Genomic DNA, 13,876 nt, shown 5'->3' on the forward strand with positions numbered 1-13,876 from the left:
AAATAAGAATACAAAACGGCATTTAGAAATGAAATCAAAGTTTAAAATGTATATGTGGCTTTGCCAAGCATATACTGGTCAAAAATATTTAGCCCCAAGGTCCAACAGGGCTTACGGCAAGAATTTGCACAATGTGCGCCAAAATGTGCAGGTCGAAATGTGCGCACATTTTTCGAAAATGTGCAGGTGCCAAAATGTGCAGGTTAAAATTTGCGCACATTTTTCGAAAATGTGCAGGTGCCAAAATGTGCAGGTCAAAATGTGCAGGTGCCAAAATGTGCAGGTCAAAATGTGCAGGTAAAAATGTGCAGGTGCCAAAATGTGCAGGTCAAAATGTGCAGGTGCCAAAATGTGCAGGTCAAAATGTGCAGGTAAAAATGTGCAGGTGCCAAAATGTGCAGGTCAAAATGTGTAGGTTAAAATGTGCAGGTCAAAATGTGCAGGTCAAAATGTGCAGGTGCCAAAATTTCTCCCTTTCATACTAAAAAAGTCTTTCTGTCCCTTTCACACAAACAATTTTTTGTCCCAATTACATAATTATTATATATCTTTCCCTGCATTTTTATTTTAAATAGTGTTCTGTGCAAATCAATTAACTTATATAGGTATGTTATTTTTCTTGTTAAATGCAGTGGATTAAGTTTTTTAACTGAACAGAATATGACCCTTCAGGGCAAAAATAACTGAAAATACAATGTGGTTTCAAACAAATGCAGTGGTAAATAACTGATGCCTATATAAATGGTGAGAACTTATACTTTTGCATTGCACATCCATCATTTTTTTCATGACATCTCAGTATTATCCTTTTCTAAACCCGTTTTGTTACCATTGTACATATTTTTTACCAAAAATATAATACAGAATGCCCACAGCGGTCTCAAAAAAATATTTTCCCTATCCTAATATTCTTTCTGGCTGTTTCAGTCTCTTTATCTCTCTAATTGTTCACGCCAGATTTAGTTTGTTTATTTATTTGCAATCCCACATGAAACATACACCTTTTTCGTTCATAATGGCAATCATCTAGTTTCTGTATATTAGTCAGGAAACAATTACAAATTTTGCAAAAGCATCTAATGATATTTTGGTGTATTATGATATTCCTACAGTAGGTCTTTTTAGCCATCTGGTCCACACAATAGCAAGTCAGAAGCAATAACATGAATGTTTTAGCAAACTTAAAATTAGGGCATCACATCAAGTATTTGTGTGGGTTTCAAAACTAACCTAATTAAATACCCATATACCAAGTTATGTCATGTAAATGAGCCTCAAACAAATAAAAAATGTCAAACATTAAGTTGGGCAACTGTGTGGTTGTCCTTTTCTTTTTGAATGTTGTCATTTGAGTTTCTTCCAAAGACACATATATAGTCCTTTTGTCAATTGTGCAGTATAACCCAAAGGATGGAAAACTTTCTAATAATTCATTTGTTTCATTGAATAAAAATCACTGGACAGCTGGGTCTTTGACTTGGTTTTGAGTTTAATAACAGTATACTCATATGGTAGTCCAGCAACTTCTAGAATTTCACATATGTCTTTTTTGGAAACTCTGTGAGGATCAGTGTAACTTTTGCAATGCAGTAAAAATCTAGCTTGTTGGCTGGCCGTAAACATCCTGTCAGGCATTTACGCACTTTGTAAAAGTTGCAGTAACTCATAAAAGGATAAGCGAGACCTCCAGACTTTGGCTCCACTAAAGAAATCAGCTGGCCCTGTGGTCGCATGGTTGACAACATGCTGACAATTTTGATAACTTCCGTAAACTAGTTTTTTGCCTTGAAAAAACATATCCTCATAAATACTCTGTTGTGTTTAACTCTTTGTTACTTATCATAGCAATTTGACTTGTGTTTTCTGCACCAGTTTCCTTGGTGGTTATGATGTCTAGCAATTGTTTTGGTGCCTTGAATTTTTCTTCAAATTACCCTTTGTTGACAGTTTAAAATGAGTAACTTTGGAAAAAAACATGATCTTTGTTCAAGCTTGACCTTTCGTCTGTCCAGAGTTCCTGGTCGAGGCCAAAGTCGTTGAACATCAGTTCAAAGATACAGCCAGTTAGGAAAGTTCTATTTTTACCAGACTTTAAATCAATTAGTAATAAACTTTATGCACCCTTTAATATGTTAGGTAAAATCACTTGAAAGCGTTTAAAGAAGTACTAAAAAGATAAAACGTACATTAAATACTCTCCAACAGCACAATCACAACCACGTAGTAACATTATACAGGGTAGATGCATAAATCTGACCATACAAGCCCAGCTTTGTCATTTGCTTGCTCTTAAAGCACCAAACTCAATGCAAGCATCCGACAAGCGTGTAGTGTTAATCAAGCGTGACGGAAACAATAGCTGGACTGTCATATGAGTATACTATTGTCTAATTGTAAAATCTATAGAAGCTGGGCAGGCTACAAGCTAACAGGCCTTAAATTAAAAACAATAAAGTCAAACCGATTGAGGTGACGATCGTGTACATATCTAGTCTGAAAAACAGTGTTTCCTATTTCCTGAATGCTAGATAATTTCACGCTTTGCCATATCTAACAAACACAACACGCATTTTTACAAGTTTCTCTTAAATCCGATTTTAATTTATAGGTCATAACTTATAACTAATATTTTTGGCACAATTTATGACCACAACAATAGTTTGACGTTAAATATCAATACTTCATTTGAGCGACTGCACATTTTGGCACCTGCACATTATGACTTGCACATTTCGGCACCTGCACATTTTGACCTGCACATTTTGGCACCTGCACATTTTGACCTGCACATTTTGGCACCTGCACATTTTCAAAAAATGTGCGCACATTTTGACCTGCACATTTTGGCACCTGCACATTTTCAAAAAATGTGCGCACATTTTGACCTGCACATTTTGGCACCTGCACATTTTCGAAAAATGTGCGCACATTTCGACCTGCACATTTTCGAGCACATTGTGCAAAAAACGCTCGCATGCCCGTCTCCCAAGGTCAGCCTACACTTGCCTAAGAAAATTGGCTTCCAGGCCAAACATAAACAGCTTAGCAATGTGACTTAGTTGTTTTTAGAAACTAACACTGCCTATTACTTAGGTGAAATATATATGTCTAAATAAAATAGTGGACGACTTCAGACTTGTCAAAGTTTTTAGTCTGTCACATATTTGTAAAGTTAAATCCCAACATCCCACCTTTTCTTTGTGTAATTTATCTCCCATTTCCCTAGTTCAGGTAAAGGTTTGTTGCTTAATAACCCTGACTCATCGTTGGACAACTGCTTAGTCACTCACTTTGACAACAATGACTCATCAGTATTTTGTTGCTCAGCATCTGAAAAAGCAATTGTAAGTTCTTAAAAAGCCAAACAAAATAAATACAAACCAGCAAAATGCATAAAAATGTTGACACTTCTTCACAAATTAAATTTGCATAATGAAGTTTGTGCTGATGTGTGTAATAAGAAAAACAATAAAGGAATCATAATAAAATAAAAAAGTGTATTCTGAATGTCAATAAATATGATAATAGTAACATATCAAACCAGCCAAAACAGTGGTCATTCTGTTTAAATCAAGGAACAAAAATCAAGATACAAAAAAAGATTATAAGTTTAAATATGTGATAAAATAAAATTATTTCGGAAAACATAAATAATGTCTTTCCTAATGCAGGATATTTTCTGGGATCATTACCAAAGCAACTCTGCAAACACCTCAACTAACGGACAAATCATTTGGAAATCGCAGCAAGGGACATTACCTGGATTGTTGTGAAATGTCAAAGTTGAAGGGTCGTCAAACTCATCACTGAACGGGATGTCAACATTACTAGGATGCGTCGAATCATCGATTATTTCTACTGTAAACTAGTCGTTTGTAGCAAAATACGAGGTTTTATTCAAATCTTCCAGGCATGGAGGTGGCACCTTTCTGGGTTTGTTTGAGCTCTTCTGTCACCCGATGGCTAAATGTCCGCCCAAATATGCAACTGTCGGCAGATGCGGAGATTAAGTGAGAGTTGTGGTCGAAAGTGAGACCAACCGCTACCTCTGAATGCCGGCTGATCATGCAAACACAATCTCCTGCGAGACAAACAAAAGATTCTTGTTAAAAATGTTAATTGGAAAAACAGTTGCAAATACATTAAAGCAATTGAAAAACTGATGCAGAAAAAATGCAAACTTGTAAAAGGCCAGTATTGTGAAATTCCTACCCTGAGTAAATTTGCTAGACACACATTTAGTCATTTGACATGAATAAAACATGTTTGATTGAATTAAGTGGAAATACTTATTAATACTGCATAACTGCAAATTGCTTTTCAATTTTCTCATCAAATGCAAACCAACACTGACCTGTGGTGTACGGGAGGACATAGATGTTTTTATCAACACACGAGGTTGCAACAAGCTTTTGCACCAAACATGTCATATTCGGTTAAATTGCAGCTGCATGCAACTAGCACTGAATCATCGATGAATAAAATCCACAGTTAGAATGGCTGGGTTTAAAATTTTGTGGATTTGCTTACTCAACAATGTCCATGTCAGCCATCGAGTGTTTCTCAATGTAATGTTGTTCTCAACTGATGTCAGTTGTAGTAGTAGAGAGACTTGTCTGTTCCACAGCTCATTAGTCGAAACTGTAATTATAAATCTGATTTAGACCAAGAATTGTCAGCATCAAGATTAAACAACTATGCTCTCTGTTAAAGAACATAATGAGACTAAAACACAAAAATCACAAAAGTGGTACAAAAACAAATGCAGCTGAAAACTGGACACTTTCACTGTGACTGATATATATATATATATATATATAATTAAAAAAGCTTAGGCAAAGTAAAAAGCAATGTACAAAAGTCAGATTTTTAAATGTTACACATTTGGTTCAAACAAAGGCAAATCACTTAAACGTGCGTGTTGCATTTGCTAAATTTACCCTTGTTAACTTGTATCATTCAAATTTCAGCGTTTTAATGCAGTTTATTGTAGTTCGTGTAAATGATACTTAGTGCATTGAATTTACATTTTGTGTCAACTGGGCCGAATTAGCCACACCAGTGACAGTTTACCTCGGGAAACATTGTTGTCCAGATCACAATAAAAAATTATATAAGACTTGAATTAGATATTCTAGAATCGAAACAACTATTCTAAAATACCTACTTATACTAGTTTCAACTTCCCTACATGACAGTTTACCTCATAATCTCAGTTCGCAAACTTCACAGCAGTGACGGCAGCAGAATGATCAGCTATCGTGTTGGACGGAATATAATCATCAGTAAACATGTGAACACGATCGATCTCTACTCGCGCTTGCAAGCATCGAACCACGGTGAGAATAATCCATGCTTAATATATCCCCGTCGTGTGACGAAATAAATGATATCCTCTTAAACGGTAAAGGTCGTACACACTAAAATCAAATGATTGGTTGTCATAAAAAACGCAAAACTATATAGTCTTGAGGATTACAAAAAAACAAATCAAAAATAACAACTTAAAACCAAATTCCAAATTTACTGTGGCTTGGAAAAACAAGCTAAAATAGGTGCAGCCTAGAAACCAGCGATGAAATTACTGATGCATATTTATGATAAAGAGTGTTAAATTGTGTGCAGAATTCCCCAATGTGCCCAGACAAAGATGACTACAAATTGAATTAGGAAGTATGTTGAATACATACTGCTGGATACTCCCACTCCTGTCGCCAACCGCATGTGTTTGCCGTCATTATGAACAGAAATGCAACGTGCTTCAACCGATGTTTTAGTGTCCGTGGAGTGTTTCTTTATACGTTCCAATAGAATTGCGTGTTTCAGAACCTACAAATATTTAATAACTAACTTATTGCTCGTTCAATACATATATCCTACAAACAGCCACAATATATAATGTTCTTATTGATCGTCCAATACATATATCCTACAAACAGCCACAATATATAAGGTTCGTACACATGTTTGGTCATCGAATTTCCAAATCCTGACTCTGCCGTCATTTGAAACCGAAACAAAACAGCTGACTCAGCACAATCAGGAAGAGTCTGCAAAAACACCATAAGGAAGAAACTATTATTACATGTAAACAGGGTTTTGTGCCCCAGTGATTTAAATCAGTGACAAAAACAAAACAAGAATTTGACTAAATAAATTAAATCAGAACGACTTTTCTGAATTTGGTTTACATTTATAATTCCACTGTTATAATTAGTGTGGAGCAGACAATTTACACTCATGAGACATGATTACAGCAGCTGACGTTACAACATTTCATTCATTTTCAGCCACTACTGATGATATTTGAATAGTTATAGTATGTCTATTGACATAAGCTTATATACTTTTTGTTATGATCTCCATGGATGTGAGGGGTACAGAAACTGACGATGCTTTTTTTGAGCACATTTAACATTTCAAAAAAAAATAAATCACTAAAAAATGATCAGTCACTGTTTTTCAGTATTTTGGATATCGAAGAGCAGTGTATCCCGATTAATAACATTTATTGTTTACAATTGTCTTTTGTAATGAAATATAATTTTTTTAGTGATGTAACTTCAATATATGTATGTTACAAAGACAAACCTTGATTTCCTAGACACACGAGCTGTGAAACCTGGAAACTGAAGTGACATTTGGTTTTTCAAAATCCATCACATCAGTTATAACATGTGAGTGATCAGAAAATACAAGATGCAGCCACATGTTGTAGACATCTACTGACATTGCAAGCACTTCATAACCTCTGCAAAAATCCAATAGTAAGTTCAAAATAATTAATGTAAAAATATATTAAACAATATGCATGGATCTGTTCATAAATTTAGTCATAAAAATAAAAGCTCAAATAGATGTAACTGCAACATGGTTTATTATTTTATAACTGCTTCTGCAAATGCTCATGCCCACATCAGTGATATTGAGGCAAGTTGCTTTTTATGTCTTTGGGCCGTTATTTTTCTCATTAAATATGTAAAAATTTTGAAACTAACTTTTACCAAAATACGACTTCTTATCAGGCAGCGAAAGCAAAAGCACGATTTTGTCTTTAATCTTCATAATTTTGCGACAAAACGACCAAAAACAGTTTCAACTTTAAAGATGAAAATTTTTCACCACGTCTGTTTACAACCAGCTGATCGCTGATGACGCAATGTTTATTTTCACAGCTGTTCAATAAATATGTTTCGCGCTCAATAATTTTCGGAAATAAATGCACATTAACGAACTTCTGAACTTGCAATTCCATCAAGGCGTAAAAGTTTAACTTGTAAATCACTTGTGCAGCAAAAAAACGCAATCTACTATCGTTCTTGGACCAATGAAACGTTACTTCTTTATTTGAGTTTGCATTTGGCAAAAGGTCATCACGCGGTCAAATTTTTATGTAAAAGAATTTATCGCCCATTGATTGGCACAAAACAAAACCGGAGATAGCCAGCAAGAGCTGAATTTCGGCACTGGAAACTTCTGGAAAAATGTTACGTCATAACTAACCACTGAAATCATATTTGGCAAACTCATGAATTATTGCGTCACGTTAATTAGATTCAGAAAACATTACTAATAAATTTTTTCAACAACTGTGCTAAATTAAAACACCAAATTTTATTTTAACTCCAAAAGTGCAATTTTTTCCCTAAATTCATGCCGCAATTGATAACAAAGTATTTTTTTATGGTATCACTTTTCATGACATGGTCGTTAGTGCGTGACCAAATTTCCACAAAAAGCTTGTCAACAAACATTTTTTGACAAATCTCAACGTTTACATGTGATTTTATGGATTCCTTTTATTCTATGTTTAAATAAATCTTTGTCTGCCTTATCAAGTAACAACACAAACATAATAAGGAGATATTTTACACAATGCAAAACAACACGGACGGATCTAAAAGAAAACTTTATTTACGCCAAAAACATGCACCAGATTTTGAACACAAGCGAAAGCATACATAATAGGATCCACTAAAATAGGACATTTCATTTATTGGAACCATGCCTTCTACAAAACACATCTTCTATTAAAACTATTTCAGCAACCTTACTGTCTGAGGCGATGCAATGTCAAATGTTTTCAAGCAGGAAGGTTTGTGAAATCAAGGGACACACTAATGAACGTATACAGCAATTAGGCTACAAATACAAAGTAGAAACAACTTAAACAATTGGTGCAGAAAACATAGGGGTTTATATCTACATAAGTTAGCCTGTTTGAATCAAAACATAAAAACAACAGCTTGAATTTAAATGTAACATGTCTTATCTTATGTTACCTTCTGAGACCAACACATTACACCCAAAATCAAAAACGGAAAGACACAATCCCACTATACGCACACATGGCTTAAAGAGTGTAAATTTGTAAAGTATATTCTATGACCGGCTTTAATTAAACAGCGTTAAAAACCTACAGTGAAGAAAAAGGTGCAAAAACCAGGGGTTTCCGTACTTTGCCATAACACAAAACACTTGCTGTAAAAAAATTGCATACCCGACACATTAAACCATCAATGCTCTAGTGCAGTGGTTCCCAAACTATGGTACGCGTACCACTAGTGGTACGCGAAGGTCTCCAAGGTGGTACGCGAGCAACTTATTAAGTTCACACCAAACGATCTTTATTTCACACAAGTTTTAATTCACACAAGTTACGTAGAGCGTGAAATTTCACACTATATTTCCTACTAAATTCTAATTCCTTGGTGTATTGACGCATTGAACTGTTAAGCAAGGTTTCTTTGTGACGAAATAGGTTTATTATGACGTAATGAATCTGCTATTACGACGTAATAAGTCCTTAAAGTCAGATTTTGTAATAGCTACTAGTTGTGTTGACAGTAGCACTGTAGCGAGGGCGGTAAAAGTTTGACTAATTTTTGTTTAATATTTACGAGCCTTTGGTCACTAAAGGCCAAAGTTACTAAGGTAAAGTTAGTTAGTAAAGTTTAGTAACATTTTTATCCATTAAATTCTAACAATGATTGTAGGTGGTACGAGAACGCTGCATGAACCAAAAAAATGGTACGCGAGTAGATAAAGTTTGGGAACCACTGCTCTAGTGGATAATCTTGAAAATACCATATAAAAGTGTGTGTGTGTGGGGGGGGGACAAAGAAAATAATCCATCAGTAAATCCAAGCTATGACTCAAATGTTGGTATGTATGCGTCCTTCTGCTACTGTGCAAGCCTGAAATAAGAATACAAAACGGCATTTAGAAATGAAATCAAAGTTTAAAATGTATATGTGGCTTTGCCAAGCATATACTGGTCAAAAATATTTAGCCCCAAGGGTCAGCCTACACTTGCCTAAGAAAATTGGCTTCCAGGCCAAACATAAACAGCTTAGCAATGTGACTTAGTTGTTTTTAGAAACTAACACTGCCTATTACTTAGGTGAAATATATATGTCTAAATAAAATAGTGGACGACTTCAGACTTGTCAAAGTTTTTAGTCTGTCACATATTTGTAAAGTTAAATCCCAACATCCCACCTTTTCTTTGTGTAATTTATCTCCCATTTCCCTAGTTCAGGTAAAGGTTTGTTGCTTAATAACCCTGACTCATCGTTGGACAACTGCTTAGTCACTCACTTTGACAACAATGACTCATCAGTATTTTGTTGCTCAGCATCTGAAAAAGCAATTGTAAGTTCTTAAAAAGCCAAACAAAATAAATACAAACCAGCAAAATGCATAAAAATGTTGACACTTCTTTACAAATTAAATTTGCATAATGAAGTTTGTGCTGATGTGTGTAATAAGAAAAACAATAAAGGAATCATAATAAAATAAAAAAGTGTATTCTGAATGTCAATAAATATGATAATAGTAACATATCAAACCAGCCAAAACAGTGGTCATTCTGTTTAAATCAAGGAACAAAAATCAAGATACAAAAAAAGATTCTAAGTTTAAATATGTGATAAAATAAAATTATTTCGGAAAACATAAATAATGTCTTTCCTAATGCAGGATATTTTCTGGGATCATTACCAAAGCAACTCTGCAAACACCTCAACTAACGGACAAATCATTTGGAAATCGCAGCAAGGGACATTACCTGGATTGTTGTGAAATGTCAAAGTTGAAGGGTCGTCAAACTCATCACTGAACGGGATGTCAACATTACTAGGATGCGTCGAATCATCGATTATTTCTACTGTAAACTAGTCGTTTGTAGCAAAATACGAGGTTTTATTCAAATCTTCCAGGCATGGAGGTGGCACCTTTCTGGGTTTGTTTGAGCTCTTCTGTCACCCGATGGCTAAATGTCCGCCCAAATATGCAACTGTCGGCAGATGCGGAGATTAAGTGAGAGTTGTGGTCGAAAGTGAGACCAACCGCTACCTCTGAATGCCGGCTGATCATGCAAACACAATCTCCTGCGAGACAAACAAAAGATTCTTGTTAAAAATGTTAATTGGAAAAACAGTTGCAAATACATTAAAGCAATTGAAAAACTGATGCAGAAAAAATGCAAACTTGTAAAAGGCCAGTATTGTGAAATTCCTACCCTGAGTAAATTTGCTAGACACACATTTAGTCATTTGACATGAATAAAACATGTTTGATTGAATTAAGTGGAAATACTTATTAATACTGCATAACTGCAAATTGCTTTTCAATTTTCTCATCAAATGCAAACCAACACTGACCTGTGGTGTACGGGAGGACATAGATGTTTTTATCAACACACGAGGTTGCAACAAGCTTTTGCACCAAACATGTCATATTCGGTTAAATTGCAGCTGCATGCAACTAGCACTGAATCATCGATGAATAAAATCCACAGTTAGAATGGCTGGGTTTAAAATTTTGTGGATTTGCTTACTCAACAAAGTCCATGTCAGCCATCGAGTGTTTCTCAATGTAATGTTGTTCTCAACTGATGTCAGTTGTAGTAGTAGAGAGACTTGTCTGTTCCACAGCTCATTAGTCAAAACTGTAATTATAAATCTGATTTAGACCAAGAATTGTCAGCATCAAGATTAAACAACTATGCTCTCTGTTAAAGAACATAATGAGACTAAAACACAAAAATCACAAAAGTGGTACAAAAACAAATGCAGCTGAAAACTGGACACTTTCACTGTGACTGATATATATATATATATATAATTAAAAAAGCTTAGGCAAAGTAAAAAGCAATGTACAAAAGTCAGATTTTTAAATGTTACACATTTGGTTCAAACAAAGGCAAATCACTTAAATGTGCGTGTTGCATTTGCCAAATTTACCCTTGTTAACTTGTATCATTCAAATTTCAGCGTTTTAATGCAGTTTATTGTAGTTCGTGTAAATGATACTTAGTGCATTGAATTTACATTTTGTGTCAACTGGGCCGAATTAGCCACACCAGTGACAGTTTACCTCGGGAAACATTGTTGTCCAGATCACAATAAAAAATTATATAAGACTTGAATTAGATATTCTAGAATCGAAACAACTATTCTAAAATACCTACTTATACTAGTTTCAACTTCCCTACATGACAGTTTACCTCATAATCTCAGTTCGCAAACTTCACAGCAGTGACGGCAGCAGAATGATCAGCTATCGTGTTGGACGGAATATAATCATCAGTAAACATGTGAACACGATCGATCTCTACTCGCGCTTGCAAGCATCGAACCACGGTGAGAATAATCCATGCTTAATATATCCCCGTCGTGTGACGAAATAAATGATATCCTCTTAAACGGTAAAGGTCGTACACACTAAAATCAAATGATTGGTTGTCATAAAAAACGCAAAACTATATAGTCTTGAGGATTACAAAAAAACAAATCAAAAATAACAACTTAAAACCAAATTCCAAATTTACTGTGGCTTGGAAAAACAAGCTAAAATAGGTGCAGCCTAGAAACCAGCGATGAAATTACTGATGCATATTTATGATAAAGAGTGTTAAATTGTGTGCAGAATTCCCCAATGTGCCCAGACATAAAGATGACTACAAATTGAATTAGGAAGTATGTTGAATACATACTGCTGGATACTCCCACTCCTGTCGCCAACCGCATGTGTTTGCCGTCATTATGAACAGAAATGCAACGTGCTTCAACCGATGTTTTAGTGTCCGTGGAGTGTTTCTTTATACGTTCCAATAGAATTGTGTGTTTCAGAACCTACAAATATTTAATAACTAACTTATTGATCGTTCAATACATATATCCTACAAACAGCCACAATATATAATGTTCTTATTGATCGTCCAATACATATATCCTACAAACAGCCACAATATATAAGGTTCGTACACATGTTTGGTCATCGATTTTCCAAATCCTGACTCTGCCGTCATTTGAAACCGAAACAAAACAGCTGACTCAGCACAATCAGGAAGAGTCTGCAAAAACACCATAAGGAAGAAACTATTATTACATGTAAACAGGGTTTTGTGCCCCAGTGATTTAAATCAGTGACAAAAACAAAACAAGAATTTGACTAAACAAATTAAATCAGAACGACTTTTCTGAATTTGGTTTACATTTATAATTCCACTGTTATAATTAGTGTGGAGCAGACAATTTACACTCATGAGACATGATTACAGCAGCTGACGTTACAACATTTCATTCATTTTCAGCCACTACTGATGATATTTGAATAGTTATAGTATGTCTATTGACATAAGCTTATATACTTTTTGTTATGATCTCCATGGATGTGAGGGGTACAGAAACTGACGATGCTTTTTTGAGCACATTTAACATTTAAAAAAAATAAATCACTAAAAAATGATCAGTCACTGTTTTTCAGTATTTTGGATATCGAAGAGCAGTGTATCCCGATTAATAACATTTATTGTTTACAATTGTCTTTTGTGATGAAATATAATTTTTTTAGTGATGTAACTTCAATATATGTATGTTACAAAGACAAACCTTGATTTCCTAGACACACGAGCTGTGAAACCTGGAAACTGAAGTGACATTTGGTTTTTCAAAATCCATCACATCAGTTATAACAAGTGAGTGATCAGAAAATACAAGATGCAGCCACATGTTGTAGACATCTACTGACATCGCAAGCACTTCATAACCTCTGCAAAAATCCAATAGTAAGTTCAAAATAATTAATGTAAAAATATATTAAACAATATGCATGGATCTGTTCATAAATTTAGTCATAAAAATAAAAGCTCAAATAGATGTAACTGCAACATGGTTTATTATTTTATAACTGCTTCTGCAAATGCTCATGCCCACATCAGTGATATTGAGGCAAGTTGCTTTTTATGTCTTTGGGCCGTTATTTTTCTCATTAAATATGTAAAAATTTTGAAACTAACTTTTACCAAAATACGACTTCTTATCAGGCAGCGAAAGCAAAAGCACGATTTTGTCTTTAATCTTCATAATTTTGCGACAAAACGACCAAAAACAGTCTCAACTTTAAAGATGAAAATTTTTCGCCACGTCTGTTTACAACCAGCTGATCGCTGATGACGCAATGTTTATTTTCACAGCTGTTCAATAAATATGTTTCGCGCTCAATAATTTTCGGAAATAAATGCACATTAACGAACTTCTGAACTTGCAATTCCATCAAGGCGTAAAAGTTTAACTTGTAAATCACTTGTGCAGCAAAAAAACGCAATCTACTATCGTTCTTGGACCAATGAAACGTTACTTCTTTATTTGAGTTTGCATTTGGCAAAAGGTCATCACGCGGTCAAATTTTTATGAAAAAGAATTTATTGCCCATTCATTGGCACAAAACAAAACCGGAGATAGCCAGCAATAGCTGAATTTCGGCACTGGAAACTTCTGAAAAAATGTTACGTCATAACTAACCACTGAAATCATATTTGGCAAACTCATGAATTATTGCGTCACGTTAATTAGAATCAGAAAACATTACT

At 34.7% G+C, this 13,876-nt stretch overlaps 2 protein-coding genes and 1 long non-coding RNA gene across 6 annotated transcripts; all 3 read right to left on the bottom strand.

Moving 5' to 3' along the window:
- Positions 1-958: 958 nt before the first annotated feature.
- On the bottom strand, positions 959-7,088 carry LOC145229832 (WD repeat-containing protein 62-like). Of its 3 annotated transcripts, none has more exons than XR_013860493.1 (7): positions 7,005-7,088; positions 6,592-6,751; positions 5,691-6,050; positions 5,204-5,420; positions 4,355-4,641; positions 3,760-4,081; positions 959-3,330 (listed from the first exon to the last, which is right to left on the bottom strand). XR_013860493.1 is itself a non-coding variant. In XM_080095161.1 (6 exons), exons 4-5 carry the CDS (start codon positions 4,428-4,430, stop codon positions 3,894-3,896), a joined length of 264 nt encoding a protein of 87 aa, XP_079951287.1. In that variant the 5' UTR covers positions 4,431-4,641; positions 5,204-5,420; positions 5,691-6,050; positions 6,592-6,766; the 3' UTR covers positions 959-3,330; positions 3,760-3,893. The 3 variants fall into 3 exon arrangements, 1 of the variants encoding a protein (XP_079951287.1); XR_013860494.1 differs by lacking the exon at positions 7,005-7,088 and having other exon boundaries at positions 5,691-5,829; positions 5,962-6,050; positions 6,592-6,775; XM_080095161.1 differs by lacking the exon at positions 7,005-7,088 and having other exon boundaries at positions 6,592-6,766.
- Positions 7,089-7,896: 808 nt separating this feature from the next.
- On the bottom strand, positions 7,897-10,977 carry LOC145230123 (WD repeat-containing protein 62-like). The gene is made up of 4 exons (XM_080095499.1): positions 10,665-10,977; positions 10,070-10,391; positions 9,502-9,640; positions 7,897-9,197 (listed from the first exon to the last, which is right to left on the bottom strand). Exons 1-2 carry the CDS (start codon positions 10,738-10,740, stop codon positions 10,204-10,206), a joined length of 264 nt encoding a protein of 87 aa, XP_079951625.1. The 5' UTR covers positions 10,741-10,977; the 3' UTR covers positions 7,897-9,197; positions 9,502-9,640; positions 10,070-10,203.
- A 497-nt stretch (positions 10,978-11,474) lies between these two features.
- On the bottom strand, positions 11,475-13,860 carry LOC145230125 (uncharacterized). Of its 2 annotated transcripts, XR_013860564.1 has the most exons (5): positions 13,310-13,860; positions 12,897-13,056; positions 12,270-12,358; positions 11,999-12,137; positions 11,476-11,726 (listed from the first exon to the last, which is right to left on the bottom strand). It is a non-coding gene; the product is annotated as an uncharacterized LOC145230125 (long non-coding RNA). The 2 variants fall into 2 exon arrangements; XR_013860563.1 differs by lacking the exon at positions 13,310-13,860 and having other exon boundaries at positions 11,475-11,726; positions 12,897-13,301.
- Positions 13,861-13,876: the final 16 nt, after the last annotated feature.

This window comes from Phallusia mammillata, chromosome 5, assembly GCF_965637545.1.
Source record: "Phallusia mammillata chromosome 5, kaPhaMamm4.hap1.1, whole genome shotgun sequence".
Lineage (NCBI taxonomy): Eukaryota > Metazoa > Chordata > Ascidiacea > Phlebobranchia > Ascidiidae > Phallusia > Phallusia mammillata.

Excerpts from the sequence above, each read along its gene's own strand:
- LOC145229832 (XM_080095161.1), bottom strand. The coding sequence starts at position 4,430 with ATGACATGTTTGGTGCAAAAGCTTGTTGCAACCTCGTGTGTTGATAAA. Across the intron at positions 4,082-4,354 it reads TGTCCTCCCGTACACCACAG|GAGATTGTGTTTGCATGATC; the intron begins GTCAGTGTTGGT and ends TTTGTCTCGCAG.
- LOC145230123 (XM_080095499.1), bottom strand. The coding sequence starts at position 10,740 with ATGACATGTTTGGTGCAAAAGCTTGTTGCAACCTCGTGTGTTGATAAA. Across the intron at positions 10,392-10,664 it reads TGTCCTCCCGTACACCACAG|GAGATTGTGTTTGCATGATC; the intron begins GTCAGTGTTGGT and ends TTTGTCTCGCAG.